The sequence below is a fragment of the Lotus japonicus genome, chromosome 4 (assembly GCF_012489685.1).
Source record: "Lotus japonicus ecotype B-129 chromosome 4, LjGifu_v1.2".
Lineage (NCBI taxonomy): Eukaryota > Viridiplantae > Streptophyta > Magnoliopsida > Fabales > Fabaceae > Lotus > Lotus japonicus.
The window spans coordinates 40,962,352-40,985,426 of record NC_080044.1 but is presented as its reverse complement, the minus strand read 5'-3'; the positions used below and the strand labels follow the sequence as shown (position 1 = coordinate 40,985,426).

General features: G+C 39.2%; 1 protein-coding gene across 1 annotated transcript; it reads right to left on the bottom strand.

Moving 5' to 3' along the window:
- Nucleotides 1–2,646: 2,646 nt before the first annotated feature.
- Nucleotides 2,647–23,008, bottom strand: LOC130715520 (serine/threonine-protein kinase PBL34-like). Its single transcript, XM_057565626.1, has 7 exons — nt 22,880–23,008; nt 5,774–6,427; nt 4,911–5,248; nt 4,682–4,817; nt 4,045–4,181; nt 3,845–3,968; nt 2,647–3,446 (listed from the first exon to the last, which is right to left on the bottom strand). Exons 2-7 carry the CDS (start codon nt 5,976–5,978, stop codon nt 2,929–2,931), a joined length of 1,458 nt encoding a protein of 485 aa, XP_057421609.1. The 5' UTR covers nt 5,979–6,427; nt 22,880–23,008; the 3' UTR covers nt 2,647–2,928.
- Between the last annotated feature and the right edge of the window lie 67 nt (nt 23,009–23,075).

The following is a 23,075-nucleotide window of genomic DNA, read 5'->3' as shown; positions in this document are numbered from 1 at the left end:
TTAAATACTCACAACTGAAATGAGCTCCGTGTGGCCTCAATCTTCTGAAGTTGCTGCATCATCTCTTAAGAAAGGAACTTTCTCTATGTCAAAATATCATGCTCAAATTCCTTTATATTATCCTGTTGAAAGACCCAAAGTTGTCAGAGCTTCTGGGCTAACTAACAAGAAAGGACCCAGAAAGTGGGTACCTAGGGATAAGATTATATATGTTGCAGATATCTTCAATAGGTCCATCGAAACTCCAACCATAGAACCTGGACAGTGGATGCAAGCAACACATGACGGGAGAAAGGCATATGTCCCAAGATCCAAAACTTGAATCTGAAGGTGAAGTTAATCTTGGAGGCATCAGTAGAGTAAGATTTGGTCAAGTCAAAGCTAGCTGAAAAAGCTTGTAGAGATGAGCATGACTGGTTCAGAAAGAAACAAAGACTCAGAACTTGACGAACCAGAAGCAACAACATCAGAAGATGCTACTACAACTTCTGACTTGCGTCATCAGAAGAAGAGTAGTTTAATAGCTTCTCATTCTGAAGTATCTGAAGATGGAATTTTTTCCAGAACGGAGATGTCACCAGAACCACACTTCTGCTCTCATCAGAAGATATGCTAATCAGAAGCCAAGTATCCCTTGGTATTCCTTCTGAGGGGGAGTATTTCGTCTTATGCTCTTACTATTTATTTTCCCCTCACACCTTCATTCTTTTTGCTTATGACAAAAAGGGGGAGAACTTATAGTATCTTGACAACTCCTATTTTATTAAGCTCAGAATCTAGATATTACTAACGTTGATATTAAGTATTAGATTCAGGGGGAGCTTAGCTCAGAATCAAGCACGAGACTTGGATTCAGAAGGAGCAAGATAAACTATACACATCAGGATAAGTTTTAACTCTGATACCTTATACTCTGAGTGTATTCAGTTTATTTGTTTAGAGTTGTTCATCAAAATACATGGTTTTGTCATCATCAAAAAGGGGGAGATTGTTAGATCAAGATTTGGTCATGTGGTACAACTCTATGTTTTGATGATAACAAGTATTTATTTGTGGATGAACAACTATGATACTCTAATGTTTGTCTTGAGTGTTTTGACAAACAGGTTCTGATTCTGACACCAGAAGATATATTCGTCAGAAGTTCAGAAGATCAGAGGATCTGAAGATCAGAGGATCTGAGGATCAGAGGATCTGAGGATCAGAGGATCTGAAGATCAGAGGATCAGAAGATCAGAGGATCAGAAGATCTGAGGATCAGAAGATCTGAAGACCAGAAGCTCTGAGGGACCAGAGGCTCTGAAGGTTCAGAAGCTCTGAAGGTCCAGAAGCAGAAGTTACGAAGGTCAGAGGATCCAAGCATCCCTCTGACTCTGATCACCAAGCTTCACAAGTTCCAACACGAAGCATAACTCTGATCAGAGGTCAATGGTTAAAGGCAAAGGTCTCTATCGAGAAGTACAAGAGCAGTGTACTATTCTGAAATGCCTACCTACCAAGGTTCAGCCACAGCAGGTTCTGGAAGTTCCAGAAATGCCCTCCAACGGTCATATTCTCTCAATAGAAATATCCTTTGCACCTTGGACTATAAAAGGCTGAAGAAAAGAAGAAAGACGAAGAGAGCGAGAAGAGCGAGAGAAATCAAGAGCTGCAATACAAGAAAAGATTCAAGCCTCTACTTTCTTCATCTATTCTTATTTGGTTTACACTCAGCTTATTTAGAAGCAAACCTTTGTAAACACCAACCTCAAACAGTTGTTTGATTTTCCTTAAGGGACCGGGTAGGTCAGTATCCTTAAGAAGACTAAGAGAGTGAATCTTAGTGGTGATTCCTTTAGGAGATCAAGGTTGATCGGATCCTAGAGAAGACTAAGAGAGTGAATCTTAGTGATAGCTAAGTCAGTGTATTGTTAGTCACTTGTAGGTTTCAAGTGCAGTTGTAACAATTATCTGATTAGTGGATTGCCTTCATTCTAAGAAGGAAGAAATCACCTTAACGGGTGGACTGGATTAGCTTGAGGGATTTATCAAGTGAACCAGGATAAAATACTTGTGTGCTTTTCTCTTCTCTCTATCTTTATCCGCTGCACCATCTATCTTAGAGAAACCGAAAAGATTTACTTTAAATCTTAAGGGGAAAGTTTTTATATTGAAAACGCTATTCAACCCCCCCTTCTAGTCGTTTTTCACACCTTCAAATAGTATAGTGTACTTATAAACCGTTTTAAGCTTATTTCATAAGTTGTTCACATAAGTTTATGAATAAGAGTTTGAGCTATCTAAAAAATATAATTAGCTTATTTCAATAAATTTCTCAAATTAGCTTATGAATAAGCATTCATGCGACAAACACTTACTGCCATAAGCGCTTAATTAAGTTGTTTACCAAAATGCACCCCAAAAGCATAAAGATAGTAATAATCTTATTCTTCATCCTCCTAGACTTATCCGAAACTAAAAATTAATGGGATCAAATACCAGTGCTATGAATAGTTAAATACTCACAACTGAAATAAATCAATCAAATAAAGCTTTTTCATCGCTCCATAAGTAGAAGGCTATGATTAATTTAAGGAGCCGCAGTGTTTGATAGCACCAGTGAAGCCTTGAATAAATCAAAGAGGTAACATTTCCGGGGACAAGTGATGAAAGTAAAATAATACTGAGTCAATGATCTTGAATATTTATAGACAACCAGAAGAAACACATTCGTTGATAGTTTCAACTAACACATGTTTGCTCAAAAAGCTTCACCTGCCCTTACATTCTTCCCTGCTAAGGTATCAACACTCATAACATACATCATAAAGCAGCATGCTACCTTTGCTCTCAAGTTGTCCATGAACTAATGGCTTGACGGAAGTTTCGCCTATACTTAAAAAATAAGAAATGATGAAAAAGAAGGGTGACAAACAAAATGGGGATTTATCAACTCTGTGCTTTGCCATTGGGTTTTGGTGATTGTTGGGGATACTGATGGTGATAAGGAGAAGCATGAGTACCATGTGATATTGAAAGGCTCCTGTGTCCATTCCTGGTGAGCAATGATCCTTGCGTTCGCCCATTTCGACTATTAGGGCTTGCACTAAAGCGATCAGATTGCATTGTCTGGAAATAATAGGATGAACTAGCCATGTCCTTAAGGTTTGGCAGAGGCTTTAAGGCTTCTACAACTTCACTCATAAGCGGTCTGGCTTTCGGATCTCTGCTTAGGCAATGAGCAGCCAAATGTGCAGCTTTCTGAGCTCCTTTTATGGAAAAGTGACCTTCTAATCGAGGATCTATCAACCAGTAGAACCTTCTTCTCTCTCCTAGATGTGGTCTAGCCCATTCCACAAGGTTATGTTCCCCATTGGGTCGGTTTTTGTCCATGGATCTTCTGCCAGTCAACATCTCCAGAAGCACCACTCCAAAACTATACACGTCACTTCTTGATGTAAGATGTCCTAATTCACATAAGTATAAACATCATGACATTGCAAAATACTGCAATTACGACATAAACCCACCAACACAATCCTCAAAGAGAGGGAGGAAAACTATAAGGTCATGAACACAGTAGCACTGTAGCAGTAGGACAAACAGTCCCGTAAACCACCTTCTATATTTACAGTGATAATCATCAGGATCAGAATATTTGAATTCAGAGATGAACGATATTCCAAAAACAGTCAGATGCCCAAGAATATCATGCATTACATTAATGATAAGATATAAAACAACAACAACCAGGACTTTTCTCCCTAATGGAGTAGGTAGGCTACATGAATCAAACAATACCATAATATCTATCATGACAACCAAACTTTTGGATTTGGACTTTGGAATATCCAACTATGGTTACCTGTCATGACATATTCAGGTGCTGCATAACCATAAGTTCCCATCACTCGAGTAGACACATGGGTTTTATCACCCTCTGGACCATCTTTTGCAAGTCCAAAGTCTGAGAGCTTGGCATTGTAATCCTGAATGGTTACAATATAAGAAGGAGCAGTATAGGAAACAATAAAATGTTGTCATATTGCAACATCTAGCACTTACAGCATCCAATAGAATATTGGAAGTTTTGAAATCCCTATATATTACAGGACGTTCAGCATCCTCATGAAGAAAAGCAAGACCCTTTGCAGCTCCTAGGGCAATTTTCATCCTAATGGACCACGGAAGAGGCATGGATCCTGCAGAAGATATAATATCGTACATGGGAATCTAAAATATTGGAAATAATACCCACAAAGAGTACATGATAGAAGTTATAATTTCTAATTTGTACTTCATCCATGTATAGAAAAACAGCTAAACCAAACAATAAAAAACAAGAGATATCAACAAAAACAGGACGGTTGATGATCACTAGAGTAAACTGCTTCATATAAAACAGAAGCACATTTTCCCCTGACAATTTTTTCCCCAAACAAAAGACTCTTCATATCAGAAGCCCACAACATATTCAATGTGGAAAGAACCATGCTTCACAAGAGACACCCTGCAGGATCCTCTATCTATAAGTACAATAACGATCCAAACATTGTTGGACAAAATGAAAACTAATTAGTCAAAAAATAGTAATATCAGCAGGATCCTCCATCTGATGTCAGCAATATATAAGTATAGAAATGGTTCACTATTAACAGAAAAGAAAATCAGAAACTTAAAAGTCAGAAAAATAGTAACTTACTCCTAAACAAGTGGTTTTCAAGGCTACCCCGAGGCATAAATTCATATACTAAAAGCCTTTGATCATCTTCAATGCAGTAACCTATAAGTTTAACAAGGTTTGGATGAACTAGGTCACCAAGAAAATTTACTTCGGCCTGTCACATGAATGAAACAAGAAATCAAAACTTAGATAGAATTCAGCAACAGTAAGTCCTGTACAAGGTTTCGGAAAAAAAAAATATACAAACCAGCCACTCTTTATGACCCTGGAGCCCATCATGGTTGAGGGTTTTCACAGCAACAGTAAGCCCTGTACCAGGTTTCACCGGAGCAGTTCCATTTTCTTCAATCCACCCCTTGAACACACATCCAAACCCACCTTCACCAAGAAGACTTTCAGGCCGAAAATTTCTTGTTGCCAACTTAAGATCATTGAAGGAGAATTTCCGCAGTCTGGATGCAACTTTGAGCTCCTCTTCAAGTTTAGAAGTGGATGAACTGCTTTCAGCATTACTAGTGGTTGTTGAAGATAATACTGGAACTGTTGGCTGGTCTCTACTTGTATCATTAGTTAATTTACTTTCAGCTAATCAGAAGCCGAAACCCAACAAAGAGAGGGTAAAAGCAATTAGAATAAGTAATAAGATATCATTCTTTAGTATCAGGCTTAGACAAGAACGAGGAATCGGTCCACTTCAAGAGCAGTTTGATAAATTAGAGAAAAGGAATGCAGAAAGCCAGTGAAAACATATCCACCTAAGACGTACTCTTGTGACATACATGACAAACACACTCACGCATGGGATCTGGTGATTGTCAAGTTTAACTCCCACACCACTCAATGCAGAAATTGATGCTCTTGGGAGGGGGGAAGCAAAAGAGAGTGGACAATGATTGTTATCAAGTTCTCATAAAATCCTATATAAAACATTGTATCATGGCACAACCATATCCATGTAAAAGTCAAATTTGATACTTTTTAACAAGCAAATTTGCACAAACTCAACTTTTTTTTTTATGCCACCCTGAGTCTGGCAAACACAAATGTACCATAAAAATAAATTGCAAAAAAATGAAACTTGTTTAAAAGAAGCAGGGAAATAGAGGTTACCATAATTGGTGCTTGTGCCGCTAACTGAGGTGTCAACCTTGGATCTTGAAGAAATGCAGCTCCCGATGAACCTCAGACTAAGCCAGCAACCAGTAGTCTCTTCCTCTTCTTCTTGCTCCTTCTTCATTCTCCTCCCCTTTGATTTACACGTATTCAAAGACTGCACCACCACCTTCACCTTGCCATTCTCGGCACCCAGCCCCATATCTAGCAAAGCCCTAAAGAATCAAACTATATATCATCAAATCAAAACAAACAACATCCACCCGCCACCAATGCCCAATTTCAACCACCACAACCAGCAAATCGCCTATGACAGGCCCAAACCCATATGACCACTTCCAAAACAAAACCAAAAAAAACACTCGAAACCCCTCAAAATAAAAATAAAAAATCCCAGAAATTTGAAGTGACAAAAAGGGGTAGCAGATCAAATGAAGCAGATCAAAATCCCCTCAAAAAATCCCTTGAACCCTAGATTGATCAACTTGTAGGGAAACTAAAGAGAGTAATGCAAGCAAACCCCTTAGCCACTTAGCTCAACTCAGAACGCTACGCTATACTCCAAGATAAACAGACACAAGCATCAATCTCAGACATGGGGTAGTCCTATTATGCTCTGCAAGCTGAACCAGCATAACTCCAAACACACGGCTGAAATGGAAACAAATTTGGAAAATTGACAAATCAGATAATTCATAATTAACTCTAAAAAATTTGTGCATTTTCTTTCTTTCATATTTTAAAATTCGGTAAGATTTGTTTTAGAATAAGTGAAACAAATCTTATCTAATTATTTTCTAATATATATTGATATATAAAGGAGGAGATGTATGATGCAGTATCTTAGACAATTAGGGAAAATCTTTTTAAATTTTAATGGATTATAATCTCAGCACTACATATTTTATTTTTATATTGTAGATCATGAGAAAGAATAAAAGGAGAAATAAAATGATTCCTGTAACTATGCAGTAAATTAAATTAGGCTTGAGACTTTTCCTAGTTTAAAGAGATAATGAAAACAGTTTCAAGATTTGTTTTTGAAATAAATTTAGTAAGAAGTAATCTAGGTAAATCTTAGATAATTAAGGCAAATCTTTTAAAATTCGGTTTTAAGATAAAATAACACAACAGAAGAGAAACTATCTAATGGAATGACACGTGATTTTTTTTTATGAGAATTAACCTGAGAATGACACGTCACTAATAATAATCTTAGCACTACATATTTTAATTTTATATTTTAGATCATGAGAAAGAATAAAATGAGAAATCATGGGATTCCTGTAAGTATGCAATAAATTAGACTTGAGAATTTTCCTAATTTAAAGAGATAATGAAAACGATTTCAAGATTTGTTTTTGAAATAAATTTAGTAAGAACTAATCTAGGTTAATCTTAGATAATTAGAGCAAATCGTTTTAAATTCGGTTTCAAGATAAAATAACACAACAAAAGAGAAGCTATCTAATGGAATAACACGTGAATTTTTTTTTATTAGAATTAACCTGAGAATGACACGTGGAATTTTTTTTATGAGAATTAACCTGAGAATGACACGTCACTAAATCAGCCAATAGAAGTTCTTCTTTTCTAATATATATTGATTGATTAGTTAAAACAAAATATATTCTTTAATATATATGTTTTGTGATTTAAATGAAATGTAGATGACCCGAAGAAGAGCGTTTCTGGGTGCCGATTGAGTGTAGGTTAGTGATCAGACAAGGGTGTAACATCCCGATCTGACGACTGGCCTCACGGTAACAACACAAGTCTTTTCAGTGCGCTTTGTCCTCACTCGCGCACTTCCCGGGAAAACTTCCCAGGAGGTCACCCATCACGATATTGCTCCAGGGCAAGCACACTTAACCATGGAGTTCTTATCAGTTGGGCTCCCGAAAAGAAGTTGCAACTTGTTGTTATGGGTAGTACAATCAAATCATATATGCCCTCCTCAACTGTATAGTCCATCCCTACACAGTCTCGGAATACCCCTTGTTCCGGTGTGAGATCAGTTCATTCATGTGCCCCTCGCCTAGAAGTCTGCCAGGAGCCGCTCCTTGTCTGTGCCTCACTGCACCGGCGATCACTCCCGGCCCTCGTCGGCCCCGGGCGTCACAGGCCCACCAACTTCCGCTTGGTTCGTCCTCGAACCACACCGTACTGGGAGAGGTCGGCTCTGATACCATTTGTAACATCCCGATCTGACGACTGGCCTCACGGTAACAACACAAGTCTTTTCAATGCGCTTTGTCCTCACTCGCGCACTTCCTGGGAAAACTTCCCAGGAGGTCACCCATCACGATATTGCTCCAGGGCAAGCACACTTAACCATGGAGTTCTTATCAGTTGGGCTCCCGAAAAGAAGTTGCAACTTGTTGTTATGGGTAGTACAATCAAATCATATATGCCCTCCTCAACTGTATAGTCCATCCCTACACAGTCTCGGAATACCCCTTGTTCCGGTGTGAGATCAGTTCATTCATGTGCCCCTCCGCCTAGAAGTCTGCCAGGAGCCGCTCCTTGTCCGTGCCTCACTGCACCGGCGATCACTCCCGGCCCTCGTCGGCCCCGGGCGTCACAAAGGGCGCGGGCAGTTCGGGCAGCCGGAGAGAGAAATAGAAAATGTGGGACCTACCACGATAGTGATGTGTGTGCCTTCGGCGGATGTAGATTAGGGAAGCCAAATCGCGCGTCACGTTGATCTCATTTTTGGCATATTGTCACTGCCATATCATATGAATATATGATCACCAAATGTCGTGCAATAATGATATGCTTACACCCTATTTTTTATACACTTCATATCCTCCTATTTTTATTTATATATCTCTCATCTTACCATTTATTACATGTGATACCTTTTCTCTCTTACTCTTTCTTTTCTTCTTATCTCTATCTTTCTTTCACAATTTTCCACCCTAAAGAGGGGTGTGAAAACAACATTATTCAATGGATTATAAATGTATGTTAGGGTAAAACTATTAGTAAATGTGAGACCCAAGTTTAAAAGCTTAGAATAAATTGATGAAATTCCTATTCACGATTGTAAGATCAAGTTTTGATCTAGTAGTACAACTCTATGTTTTGATGATTACATGTTAATTATTATGTATGAACAATTATGGTACTCTAACGTTGTTTTCTGAGTGTTCTAATGACAGGCCCAGACTCTGGTCCTATTTCACATGATTCAGAAGCACAATGCTCAAAGAGTAACCTCTGCAACGCTTTAGCACGTTCTATGTTCAATCTGAACAGTAGATCAAGCTTCAGAAGATCTGAAGATTATAAAACTCTGATATGGATTCAGCTCACTAGAAGCTCTGAAGTATCAGAAGCTCTGAAGGATCAGACGCTCTGAAGGATCAGACGCTCTGAAGGATCAGCAGCTCTGAAAGCCCAGAAGCTGAGTAGTGAAGACTATGAAGTCCAAGAGTAAGCTGGCTCTGAAGACCAAGTACTTCTCCTCTGAGTCCTGAAGCAGAAGGTACAAAGGTTAGAGGATCCAAGCTTCCCTCTGACTCTGATCATCAAGCTTCACAAGTTCCAAGATGAAGCATCCCTCTGATCAGAAGTCAACAAGGATAAAGGTCATGTCACTATCCAAAGTACAAAAGCAATTGTACCATTCCTGACGACCTTACCTAACTGATTCAGCCACAGCAGAACCTGGAAATCCCAGATCTGCCCTCCAACGGTAGCATCTCCATGCAACGTTCAAACCCTAATCCTTGGAGTATATAAAGAGGCTGAAGATTGAAAGATGCCGCCTAAGAAACTTGTTCACGCGCAAGCAATATTCAAATATTCTTAGCAATCTTTCTTCAAATAGAACTAAGTGTGTTTACTATTAGCTTTCTAAGAAGCATTTCCTTGTAAACCCAAAACCTTCAAACAGTTGTTTGATTTACCTTTAGGAGATCAAGGTTGATCGGATCCTAGAGAAGACTAAGAGAGTGAATCTTAGTGATAGCTAAGTCAGTGTATTGTTAGTCACTTTGCAGGTAGCAAGTGCAGTTGTAACAAACTCTGATTAGTGGATTGCCTTCATTCTAAGAAGGAAGAAATCACCTTAACGGGTGGACTGGATTAGCTTGAGGGATTTATCAAGTGAACCAGGATAAAATCATTCGTGTGCTTTCCTTAACTCTCATCTTAGCATTTTTATCCTTGGTGGTTGAAGAGATTTATTTAAATCTCAAGTGGGTTGAGTTTTTAGTTTTAAAACGCTATTCAAACCCCCGTTTCTATCATTTTTCATACCTTCAATTGGTATCAGAGCGCAAGTTCTGATTACCACACCTAACAGTGTTCAGTGATCCGGGCCGGTGTGAAAAATTAAAATGGCTGCCACCATTGAAACGCAAAAAGATGTCTACAGTGCAAAGCCTCCTATGTTTGATGGGCAAAGATTTGAGTACTGGAAAGACAGGATTGAAAGTTTTTTTCTAGGCTTTGATGCAGATCTCTGGGATATTATAGTGGATGGCTACGAGCATCCAGTTGATGTTGATGGCAAGAAGATCTCTAGATCAGAGATGTCTGCAGCACAAAAGAAGCTTTACTCACTGCATCACAAAGCTAGAACTATTCTTCTAAGCGTCATTTCTTATGAAGAATACCAAAAGATAGCAGATCGTGAGTATGCTAAGGGTATCTTTGATTCCTTGAAGATGACCCATGAAGGAAACAAGAAGGTGAAAGAGTCAAAGGCATTGTCTTTGATCAGGAAGTATGAATCTTTTCAAATGGAATCCAGTGAGTCCATTGAAGACATGTTTTCCAGGTTTCAGCTGCTCATTGCTGGAATAAGACCCCTCAACAAAAGTTATACCATTGCTGATCATGTCATGAGGATTCTTAGAGGTCTTCCTGAGAGTTGGATGCCCTTGATAACCTCCATGGAGCTGACTAGAGGTGTTGAGCAGATGAGTTTGGAAGAACTCATAAGCATACTGAAGTGTGATGAACTGAAGCATGCTGAACATCAAGATCAGAAGAAGTCTATTGCCTTGAAATCCAAATCTGAAAAGGCTAAAGCTCTCCAAGCAGAAGAAGAAGAATCTGAAGAAACCTTTGATGAGGATGAGCTGACTCTGATCTCCAGAAGGCTTAACCGCATCTGGAAACACAGGCAGAGCAAGTACAAAGGCTCTGGAAAGAATAAAGGAAAGAATGAATCTTCTTCTGATCAGAAGAAGTCTTCATCAAAGGAAGTCACATACTTTGAATGTAAAGAATCAGGGCATTACAAGAGTGATTGTCCTAAGCTGAAAAAGGACAAGAAGCCAAAGAAGCATTTCAAAGATAAGAAAGGCCTCATGGTGACTTTTGATGAATCAGAGTCAGAGGATGTTGACTCTGATGGAGAAGTTGTTGAAGAACTCATGGCTATTGTCAAGAACAAAGAAGCAGAGTCAAAAAAAGCAACTAACTCTGAATCAGCATCAGAGGAAGATCCAGACTCTGACGATGAAAATGAGGTATTCACTTCTTTCTCAACCTCTGAACTTAAATGTGCTTTGTTTGATATCATGGATAAATATAACTCTCTCTTGACTAAGCATAAAAGGTTGAAAAAGGAATTTTCTGCTGTTTCTAAAACTTCTACTGAACATGAGAAAATTATTTCTGAGCTGAAAGAAAATAATCTTGCTTTAGTTAACTCTAACTCTGTGCTCAAAAACCAGATTATTAAGTTAGAAGAAGTTGTTGCATGTGATGCCTCTGATATAAAGAATGAATCTAAATATGAAAAATCCTTTCAAAGATTCCTAGCTAAAAGCGTAGATAGAAGCTTGATGGCTTCAATGATCTATGGCGTAAGCAGAAATGGAATGTGTGGCATTGGCTATTCTGGACCCAGTAGAAATGAGCCTCCTATGCCTAAGGCTAAACCTCTGTGTTGGTCAATCTGCAAGTGTACAGAATCTACCCGGTTTTAAATTATCGAACCACAGGGAATTAGATTGCAAATTCAGTTTAAGAATCAAGTTCAAGGTTGAAAAGCAAGTAAAATTCAGTTTTAAAGGTTGATTGTTTCTTAGGTCATGTAAAAGACAAGTGAACAAGTGATAAAGCGATTGAAATTCAGAGATGAGATTGCCTTGGGTTCTTGCTCAACTAATTCAGTTTTAGCAAACCTTCCTATTCAAGAAATCCGGAGTCTCTCCTTGATCTTCTAGCCTAGTTAGTTATCTATCGATGCCTCGTATAGAAAACCCTTCCTAATCAAAAGATAGGTTCAATTCCTTGACAACCTAAACATTTGCTAGAAGCACTAAGCATGCAATTTAGGCCAACAAACCCCAACCCTTCCTCTATTCCTAGTAGCAAGCAGAGAAGAGGTAATCTCACAACAAGTCCCAATTCTATAACAAACTCTCGTTATGATTATAGAAAAGCAAAAAGCTAGCATGCATTCAAGCTTGAAAGATAAAGCATAGGAGTGAGATTCAAGGGTTTACTCAGAACAACATGAATAGAAAAGGAATGAAAGCTAAAACATTCAAAGTCTTACAAAGAACCCAAAGAAAAGGGGGTTTTAGCCAAGCATGGCTATGAAATCCATACAAGAAAGTAAAGATGAAACCTCGAACATAAGGCTTAGAGAAAGCTCCTCAAGCTCCCGAACCCAAACCCTCTCTTCTAACTTATTACAATATGAGAAATTGACAAAAGGTCCCAAGAGAAATGTCTAAAAACCAATTTATAGGCAAAACAGGCGAGTCTGGGCGCTCAGGCGCCAATTCAGAGCGTCTGAGCGCCAATTCCAACCAAAAACAAGCTCTCTGGAAGGTAATTGGCGCCTAGGCGCCAATTGAGCATGCCTAGGCGCCAATTCCAAAACCTGGAATAAAGCAATTGGCGCCTAGGCGCCAATGGAGCACGCCTAGGCGCTCTGACTTCGCTGGAAAACCTTTAGAACTTCCTCTTAACTCCTCTTCAAGCTTCTTTAACCCTTTCTTCAATACACCATGCCACTTGACCTTCCTCATTCATCAGTTTCAGACCTGGTAACTTAGGCACAAAGTAAAGGAGATATCTAGAAGCTTCAAGAGTTAATTAGCAAAGAGAACCTTAAATTAAAATAGAAAAGATATGCAAGTCCTCTAGCTAATGAAAATGCACGAAAGGTCCCTATAAAACTACAAAAATACCAAAACAAAAACACAAAGAAAGATAAAAATGCATGATAATGCATGAAACACTACATGAGACTCAACAAAAAGACGCAAAACTAACAAAGGAATGACCCTAAAAACACCACTAAACTAGGGTCATCACTCTACATGAACATTTTGTACCCTCTGGTACTATTTTTCCTGAATCATTGCCTGCTAAAGTTGCTAAACCTTCTCGTAAAAAGGGAACTCCTTCTATGCTTAAATGTCATGCTCAAATCCCTTTATATTATCATGTTGAGAAACCCAAGGTCATCAGAACCTCTGGAGTAACTAACAAGAAAGGACCCAGAAAATGGGTACCTAAGGATAAGATTATCTATGTTGCAGATATCCTTGATCGCTCCACTGAAACACCAATCATGGTATCTGGACAGTGGATGCTCGCGTCACATGACGGTAGAAAGGCGTATGTCCCAAGAGCTAAAACTTAAGCCTGGAGGCGAAGTTGGCTTTGGTGGAAATGAGAAGGGTAAAATTGTTGGTTCTAGTACTATTGGTGTTGATAATAGTCCATGCATTGATAATGTTCTGTTGGTAGATGACTTAAATCATAACTTATTGTCTATAAGTCAATTAGCTGACAAGGGTTATGATATAATCTTCAATCAAAAGTCTTGCAGGGCTGTAAGTCAGATCGATGGCTCTGTTCTGTTTAACAGCAAGAGGAGGAACAACACTTATAAGATCAGACTATCTGAGTTGGAGACTCAGAAAGTAAAGTGTCTTCTGTATGTTAATGAAGAGCAATGGGTATGGCATAGACGGTTAGGGCATGCCAGCATGAGAAAGATTTCTCAGCTGAGTAAGCTTGACCTTGTCAGGGGCTTACCCACTCTGAAGTTCTCTTCAGATGCTCTTTGTGAAGCATGTCAGAAAGGCAAATTTACAAAAGTCACTTTCAAAGCAAAGAATGTTGTTTCCACCTCAAGGCCGTTGGAACTTCTGCATATCGACCTGTTTGGACCAGTGAAAACTAAGTCTATAGGTGGAAAAAGATATGGGATGGTCATTGTTGATGACTATAACCGCTGGACATGGGTAAAATTTCTATCCCGCAAGGATGAGTCTTATTTTGTGTTCTCTACCTTTATTGCCCAAGTGCAAAACGAGAAGGCTTGTAGAATTATGCGTCTCAGAAGTGATCATGGTAAAGAGTTTGAGAATGACAAGTTTGAGAGTCTGTTTGACTCCTATGGAATTGCACATGATTTCTCTTGTCCTAGAACTCCTCAACAAAATGGGGTTGTTGAGAGGAAGAATAGAACTCTTCAAGAGATGGCTAGAACCATGCTTCAAGAAACTGACATGGCAAAGCACTTCTGGGCTGAGGCAGTAAACACAGCATGTTGCATTCAGAATAGGATCTCTATCAGACCAATTCTGAATAAGACTCCTTATGAATTGTGGAAGAAAGTAAAACCCAACATTTCTTACTTTCATCCTTTTGGTTGTGTTTGCCATGCTCTGAATACTAAGGATAGATTACATACATTTGATTCTAAATCTTCTAAATGTCTATTACTTGGTTACTCTGAACGATCTAAAGGTTTTAGAATTTATAATACTGATGCTAAAACTATTGAAGAATCTATTCATGTTAGATTTGATGATAAGCTTGACTCTGATCAGTCAAAGCTAGTTGAAAAGTTTGCAGATATGAGTATTAATGTTTCTGACAAAGGCAAAGCTCCAGAGGAAGCTGGGCCAGAGGAAGACTCTCCAGAGGAAGTTGGTCCCTCTGATTCACAACCTCAGAAGAAGAGCAGAATTGTTGCCTCTCACCCTAAGGAGTTGATTCTGGGAAACAAAGATGAACCAGTTAGAACCAGATCAGCATTCAGACCCTCTGAAGAGTCCCTACTCAGTCTGAAAGGATTGGTATCCTTAATTGAACCAAAATCAATTGATGAAGCTCTTCAAGACAAAGACTGGATTCTGGAAATGGAAGAAGAATTGAATCCATTCTCCAAGAATGACGTCTGGAACCTTGTCAAGAAACCTCAAGGCGCTCACATCATTGGAACCAAATGGGTATTCAGAAACAAGCTGAATGAAAAAGGAGACGTAGTCAGAAACAAAGCAAGGCTAGTTGCTCAAGGCTACAGTCAGCAAGAAGGAATAGATTATACTGAAACATTTGCTCCAGTAGCAAGATTGGAAGCAATCAGACTGCTGATTTCACACTCAGTGAATCACAACATAATTCTTCATCAGATGGATGTTAAGAGTGCCTTCCTGAATGGATACATCTTATAGGAAGTGTATGTGCACCAACCTCCTAGTTTTGAAGATAAGAAGAACCCTGACCATGTTTTCAAATTGAAGAAATCTCTCTATGGTCTGAAGCAAGCTCCCAGAGAATGGTATGAGAGACTTAGCTCATTCCTTCTGGAAAATGAGTTTGTAAGGGGTAAAGTAGTTACAACTCTCTTTTGCAAAACTTAAAAAGATGATATCTTAATTGTGCAAATTTATGTTGATGATATTATATTTGGATCTGCTAATCCATCTCTTTGCAAAGAATTTTCTGAGATGATGCAGGCTGAATTTGAAATGAGTATGATGGGAGAACTCAAGTACTTTCTGGGAATACAAGTTGATCAAAAACCAGAAGCTACTTACATCCATCAGAGCAAGTACACAAAGGAACTTCTGAAGAAGTTCAATATGACAGAATCAATAATTGCTAAGACTCCTATGCATCCTACATGCATTATGGAAAAAGAAGATGCCAGTGGAAAAGTATGTCAGAAGCTCTATCGTGGAATGATAGGTTCACTTCTATACTTAACTGCATCTAGGCTAGATATTCTGTTTAGTGTACACTTATGTGCTCGATTCCAATCAGATCCTAGAGAAACTCACTTAACTGCTGTTAAGAGAATTCTCAGATATCTGAAAGGTACCACTAACCTTGCCTTGATGTATAAGAAAACATCAGAGTATAAGCTTTCAGGTTGTTGTGATGGTGATTATGCTGGAGATAGAACTGAAAGAAAGAGTACTTCTGGAAATTGTCAATTTCTGGGAAGTAACTTAGTCTCATGGGCAAGCAAGAGGCAGTCTACTATTGCACTATCCACTGCAGAGGCAGAATATATCTCAGCAGCTATTTGCAGCACTCAGATGCTCTGGATGAAACATCAGCTAGAGGATTATCAAATCCTTGAGAGCAACATTCCAATTTATTGTGATAACACTGCTGCAATCTCACTCAGTAAGAATCCAATCTTACACTCAAGGGCAAAACATATTGAGGTAAAGTATCACTTTATTAGAGATTATGTTCAAAAGGGCGTACTTCTTCTGAAGTTTATTGATACTGACCATCAATGGGCAGATATCTTTACAAAGCCCTTAGCAGAGGATAGATTTAAATTTATACTGAAAAATATGAATATGGACTTTTGTCCAGTATGAAGATGGATCAAAACCTCTGACTATGATGCTTTCTCATCAGAAGATGTCTAGTTCAGAAGGTAACTCAGTCAGAAGATAAGTACCCATTGGTGCTTACTCTGAGACGAGACAGTAAGCGTGTGTCAATTTACTTTGATACATCGTTCCTTGTGCCCGTGCTGACAATCTGTTGTAATGAGTGTTGATGTGCTTTTTCTCCACCGTGTGATCTGTGTATTAACCGTTCATAATGATGTTCTTAATTTTTAACTGTTGATTTTACTTTTGCTTTTACAATCAACAACGGTTACTTTCTAAAACCACTACGCACACACGTTTTCCATCATTCACGTCTTTTGCTTCTCTCTCCTGTTTGCAAAACCTCATCCTCTTCGATTCTCTCTCGCTCTCACTCATCTCTCCTCTACCCAAACCTCCTACCTTCAACAATGGCGAATTCTGAAAGAGCTGACTCCGGTGAAAGGACCGATTCCGCCGATGGAAGAGTATTTCCTAGAATGGTTGTGGGTCTTCCAACAGGGCAAGTGGGTCCTGTTCTGCGTCCTAGATCGACAGAGGGTGCTCAAGCACAAGTCCAAGACGCTGAAGATGTTGTTCCCCTATCTCAGAGAAGATGTGCAGTTACATGCGTGTTCCCTCCGGAAGATCTCCAAGTTCTTGCTGAATGGAGATTTGACCTCGATAACATTGCAGATAATGGGGTCGATCTTCATCCTGAAGTTCAAGCTCAAGGCTGGGAAGGGTATTTCCAAAGACTCCATGGTCTAGTTTATGATAAACTCGTGAAGGAATTCTGGAAACACGCTGACTGCAATGAGTATCAAGTGGTGTCCTTTGTTATGGGAAAGAGGATCATCATTTCTGAGAAGTCGTTTGTAAGGCTTCTGGGTGCAGAGACAAGCAATGGCTACAGATTCCAGTTGCAGGAATCAAAAGTCAAACCAAGCACCAAGGAGAAGGTCAACATGGCTCTTTACTCTACATGGAAGCCAGGGAAAAGTGACTGCAAGACCAAGGATCTTCATCCTGATCTGAGAATCTGGCACAAGATTCTGCTAAACTGCATAAATCAAAGGCCGAAGGGAAGCTCTCCATCTGAAGGACTACCCTCTCTGGTCCAAGGCTGATGACCCAGAGGCAATCAGAATCTACCTTGATGATCTGAAGCAGCAAGGCTATGAGATTGATGTGGATGAATTCTTCAGGAATCTTCAAGATCCTCCAGACTTTGAGTCTCCCAGGAAGAGGAAGACTAAGAGAAAGCAAGTTGAAGCATCCGAGGAGAAGGATCCCTCTGATGGTGATGATGATGATGATAATGAACCACCGCCTTAGAAGAAGGCCAAGAAGGTCAAGATTGCAACTCAAGTCACTCATCTGCAACCAACTCAGGAGCCTGCTAGAACTGCACCTTCTACCAGAATCACAAGATCTGCAGCTAGAGCTTCAAGTAAGTTTGTTGTTCTTTCAGATGATGATTTAAATTTGCTTGATGCAATTCATGATGAAACCAACCCTGAACCCACACCAGATAATCAACCAACTTCTCATCCTTCACCCCCTAGGGCCTCATTCTTCCAACCTTCCATTGAGGAAGAACCCCTCTGGAAAATGCTTCAGGCTGACAAACCCTCTGCTTCCACCTCACCCATTATTCTTCCCTACAATCCACAACCCGCTGAACCAATAATTTCTGAGACACAAGCTCAAGAGATACCAAACCCTGAAAAATCCAACTCTGAGCCTCAATCCTCTGATCACTCAAATGAGGAACACTCAGAAAGAGAAGTTCTCTCTCCTTGTCCCACTATTTCTTTTCGTACCAATGTTCTTTTTTCTTCTCCTTCCAATTAATCTGAAGATTCTCGCCAAATCTTTCAACTTGTCAGAGAAAGAGTTTCAGAAATTCCTGAACATTTTCTAAATGTTCCATGTCCAAACCGCTACTCTGGACCCAGGCCAGAACCTCTGGTTGCTCTGGATTCCCCAATTCAAGCGGTCCCTCTGGCTTCTATGCCTCCTCCACCTCCTCATCCTCATTCTCCTCTTCCAGAGAATGATGCGTCAGTCTCAAACCATTCCTCAGACAAATCACAAAACCCTGAGACTGAAACCTCTCATCAAAACCCTGAGACCAATATATCTGCACATCAGACTCAGCAGATTGGTTCTCCATCTGAGGTTGCTAGTAGCAATCACTCTTCATCACCTGAACCAAACCTCTCTCTTGTTCCCTACACCTACTCTGGACCAAACACCCTCCTTGATTGCATCAAATCATTTAATCATGAAGCATCTTTAAGGGTTCGCAATGTGCATGGTCGCACTGACCTCAGTGAGAATCCATACATGGTTGTTGAGGACTGGGATCATCTGTGTTCTTGGATGGTTGATCAAGTTCCAGTGATGGTGGGGTTTCTAAATGCTGAAAAGAATAAGTGTGTTGAAGCTGCCAGTCAACGACTCAGAAGAAGAAAAGCTTTGAATGAACAGCTGATGAGAGAACAACTCTATACTGTTATTGAAGAAGCCAGAAAGAAGAAAGATTGAACAAGAAGAAGAAGCTGCAAGGATTGAAGCAGAACAGCGTGAAGCTGCAAGATTGGAAGCTCTGGAACAAGCTGCTAAATTACAAGCTGAAGCTAAGGCACTAAGAAATCAAGCACTTAGAATTGTTCCAGTTACTGATGTTGCCTCCACATCTGCTCAAGTTCCTCACTCTGATCAAGCTGCAACGTCTGCCCAACCTCAGTCAGATTCAAGAATTGATCTTATTGAACAGAGACTTGATTCTCATGAAGTTCTTCTTCAGAGTCTGAAAGAGATGTGCACAGAACTTCTAAGGAGGACACCTAAACCCTAGCTTTAGGAACTCTCTTTTCTTCTGTCTTTCTTTATCTATGTTTATTTGTTTTCTTCTTGAACTATGTTCCTTTATCTATTTTTTGTTTATTCAATTATCGTTTTCATTATGTGTTGCATAATACTTGTTTATCATAAAATTAATTTTCACTCATACACATTAACCAACAAACAAGCTTTTTATTCCTTAATAAGAAACTTCATACAATGCATTGATACACTTAAAAGGGAGGATTTTTCCTCAACTTTCTACATTGCCTACGCATCGCTGCTTTCTCAAGCTCTAGACGATGTTGCCTATGCTCTAAGAGGACTAAGCTCTGGTGCAGCTCCTGCCTCTCAGGACCCTCTGCCACCGTCTCCAGAGCCGCCTCTGTTGCTCTGATTTCCTCATAAAGCTCAGCTCCTTCTGGAAGCAAACTTGCATTTCCTCCACAAATCTGAGGAAGCTTCTGAGGATGTTGTCCATTTCTGGACTCAGGCTCTTGCCTAATAGCCGGTTTGTCAGACCATAGACGCTCGGTTCCTCTGGATGGCGTACATTGATGAAGAGATCTTCATCAAAGGCTTTCTTCCTCAACTGCTTGATGCATGCTATGAAGGATGTCATTGCAATTTTAAATTCAAGTGAAAATGAGATGTGAAGACTGATATGGTTTAACCGCTATTTATAAGCTCAGTTCAATCTACAGAAGTTAATGCTGAAGCAGTTTCTCGAGGATTATTTATTGGTAACATATGTTTACCTTTAACTCCTTGGCCGGTGGTAAACCTTCAACCCTCTCATTTAATCTTCTGCATATGCATTAATTAAAAACGTTTTCTTTAATCTCTTTTTCTTTTCTCCATCTTTTTACACTTAGACCTTTCATAAGGGGGAGTACCATGTACTTAAAGCTAAGTTTTTCACACCCCGTGCTTTTTGCTTATGACAAAAAGGGGGAGTATAACCCAGTTTTTTATGTGTAAAGTGTGTTAGTGTGATTTCTTTTTCTTTTGGAGAATTTAAGAGTTCCACCTTTATGACCATAGATGTGTCACTGGGCAAATACAAGGAATACATTTTCACTTCCTCTGAAGTGATATTAGTTGACTCTGATACCTTTACTCTGCTCATGACTCTGAATACTTATGCGCTCTGATTATTTCATTTTATCTATGTCATACATTCTTACTCTGAACTCTTTTATTATTTAGCTTAGAATCTAGATATTACTAATATTTTCATTAAGTCCTAGATTCAGGGGGAGCTAAGCTCAGAATCAAGCTGTGACTTGGATTCAGAATGAGCAACATAAACCATTCACCTCAGGATAAGTTTATCTCTATTCTCTAAACTCTGAGTGATTTCAGTTTATTGTTTAAGAATTGTTCATCAAAATACTTGGTTTTGTCATCATCAAAAAGGGGGAGATTGTAAGATCAAGTTTTGATCTAGTAGTACAACTCTATGTTTTGATGATTACATGTTAATTATTATGTATGAACAATTATGGTACTCTAACGTTGTTTTCTGAGTGTTCTAATGACAGGCCAAGACTCTGGTCCAATTTCACATGATTCAGAAGCACAATGCTCAAAGAGTAACCTCTGCAACGCTTTCGCACGTACTATGTTCAATCTGAACAGTAGATCAAGCTTCAGAAGATCTAAAGATTATAAAGCTCTGATATGGATTCAGCTCACTAGAAGCTCTGAAGGATCAGAAGCTCTGAAGGATTAGACGCTTTGAAGGATCAGACGCTCTAAAGGATCAGAAGCTCTGAAGGATCAGAAGCTCTGAAGGATCAGCAGCTCTGAAAGTCCAGAAGCTGAGTAGTGAAGACTCTGAAGTCCAAGAGTAAGCTGGCTCTGAAGACCAAGTACTTCTCCTCTGAGTCCAGAAGCAGAAGGTACAAAGGTCAGAGGATCCAAGCTTCCCTCTGACTCTGATCATCAAGCTTTACACGTTCCAAGATGAAGCATCACTCTGATCAGAAGTCAACAAGGATAAAGGTCATGTCACTATCCAAAGTACAAAAGCAATTGTACCATTCCTGACGACCTTACCTAACTGATTCAGCCACAGCAGAACCTGGAAATCCCAGATCTACCCTCCAACGGTAGCATCTCCATGCAACGTTCAAACCCTAATCCTTGGAGTATATAAAGAGGCTGAAGATTGAAAGATGCCGCCTAAGAAACTTGTTCACGCGCAAGCAATATTCAAATATTCTTAGCAATCTTTCTTCAAATAGAACTAAGTGTGTTTACTATTAGCTTTTGAAGAAGCATTTCCTTGTAAACACAAAACCTTCAAACAGTTGTTTGATTTACCTTTAGGAGATCAAGGTTGATCGGATCCTAGAGAAGACTAAGAGAGTGAATCTTAGTGATAGCTAAGTCAGTGTATTGTTAGTCACTTTGTAGGTAGCAAGTGCAGTTGTAACAAACTCTGATTAGTGGATTGCCTTCATTCTAAGAAGGAAGAAATCACCTTAACGGGTGGACTAGATTAGCTTAAGGGATTTATGTTGGTCAATCTGTAAGTGTACAGATATCTCCGGGTTTTAATTTATTGAACCACAGGGAATTGGAATGTGAATTCAGTTTAAGAGTCAAGTTCAAGGTTAAGAAACGAGTAAAATTCAGTTTTTAAGATTGGTTGTTTCTTGATTATGTAAAGATAAATGAACGAGTAGTAAAGCGATTGAAATTCAGAAATGAGATTGTCTTGGGTTCTTGTTCAACTAATTCAGTTTTAGCAAACCTTCCTATCCAATAAATCTTGAGTCTCTCCTTGAAGTTCTAGCCTAGATAGTCCTATCGATGCCTCGTAAAGAAAACCCTTTCTAACCAGAAGATAGGTTCAATTCCTTGATAACCTAAACATTTGATAGAAGCAATAAGCATACAATTCAGGCCAACCAACCCCAACTCTTCCTCTATTCCTAGCAGCAAGTATAGAAGGAGTAATCTCACAACAAGTCCCAATTCTATAACAAACTATCGTTATGATTATAGAAAAGTAAGAAGCTAGCATGCATTCAAGCTTGAAAGATTAAGCAAAGAAGTGAGATTCAAGGGTTTACTCAGAATATTACGAATAGGAGAGGAATTAAAAGCTAAAACATCCAAAGTCTTACAAAGAACCCAAAACAAAGGGGTTTTTAGCCAAGCATGACTATGGAATCCATGCAAGAAAAGAAAGACAAAACCTGGATCATAGGACTTGACGGAAGCTCCTCAAGCTCTAGAACTCAAACCCTCTCTTCTAACTTATTGAAATATGATAAAATGACAAAAGGTTCCAAGAGAAATGACAAAAATCCTATTTATAGGCAAAATGGGCGAGTTTTTTGTGTGCTGGGCGCTCAACAGTAAAATTTAGAAATTTTTCAAAGTGTTCTTTTTACGTCCCAAGTCAAGATACCAGAGAATTGAAAGAGGAATTTTTTCAAACACCTGGCATGCATCAATGTGCAACTTCACAGTTCCTACCCCATGTACCAACAAATTATCCCACCCAACATGCAACTCTTTCATCATCTATGATTGTCTCACAAAATAGAGCATAAAAAGTTGAAATTGTACATAAATTTCTAACCTGAGGATGAAGAGAAAACAGAGGAGGGGGAAGGGAAATTACCTTTGAAGCTTGAATGGGAGGAGTGAAGGGACTCAAAATCGTAAAATTTGTGGGAGAAGAAATCACCCAGATTAATGATGCAACATCACTTTGTGAGATGAGCAAAAGAGTGAAACGTGCGTGTGTGGAGAGGGCATAACAAAAGGAGGGTTAAATAAAAGCAGTATAAACTGATTCATCTCTAATTTAAAATATC

Bases quoted from the DNA above. Each gene is read 5' to 3' on its own strand.
- LOC130715520 (XM_057565626.1), bottom strand. From the start codon at position 5,978: ATGGGGCTGGGTGCCGAGAATGGCAAGGTGAAGGTGGTGGTGCAGTCT. The intron at 5,249-5,773 runs GTAACCTCTATT...GCTTCTGATTAG, and splicing joins CGGCACAAGCACCAATTATG to CTGAAAGTAAATTAACTAAT. The intron at 3,447-3,844 runs GTAACCATAGTT...TATGTGAATTAG, and splicing joins ACCTGAATATGTCATGACAG to GACATCTTACATCAAGAAGT.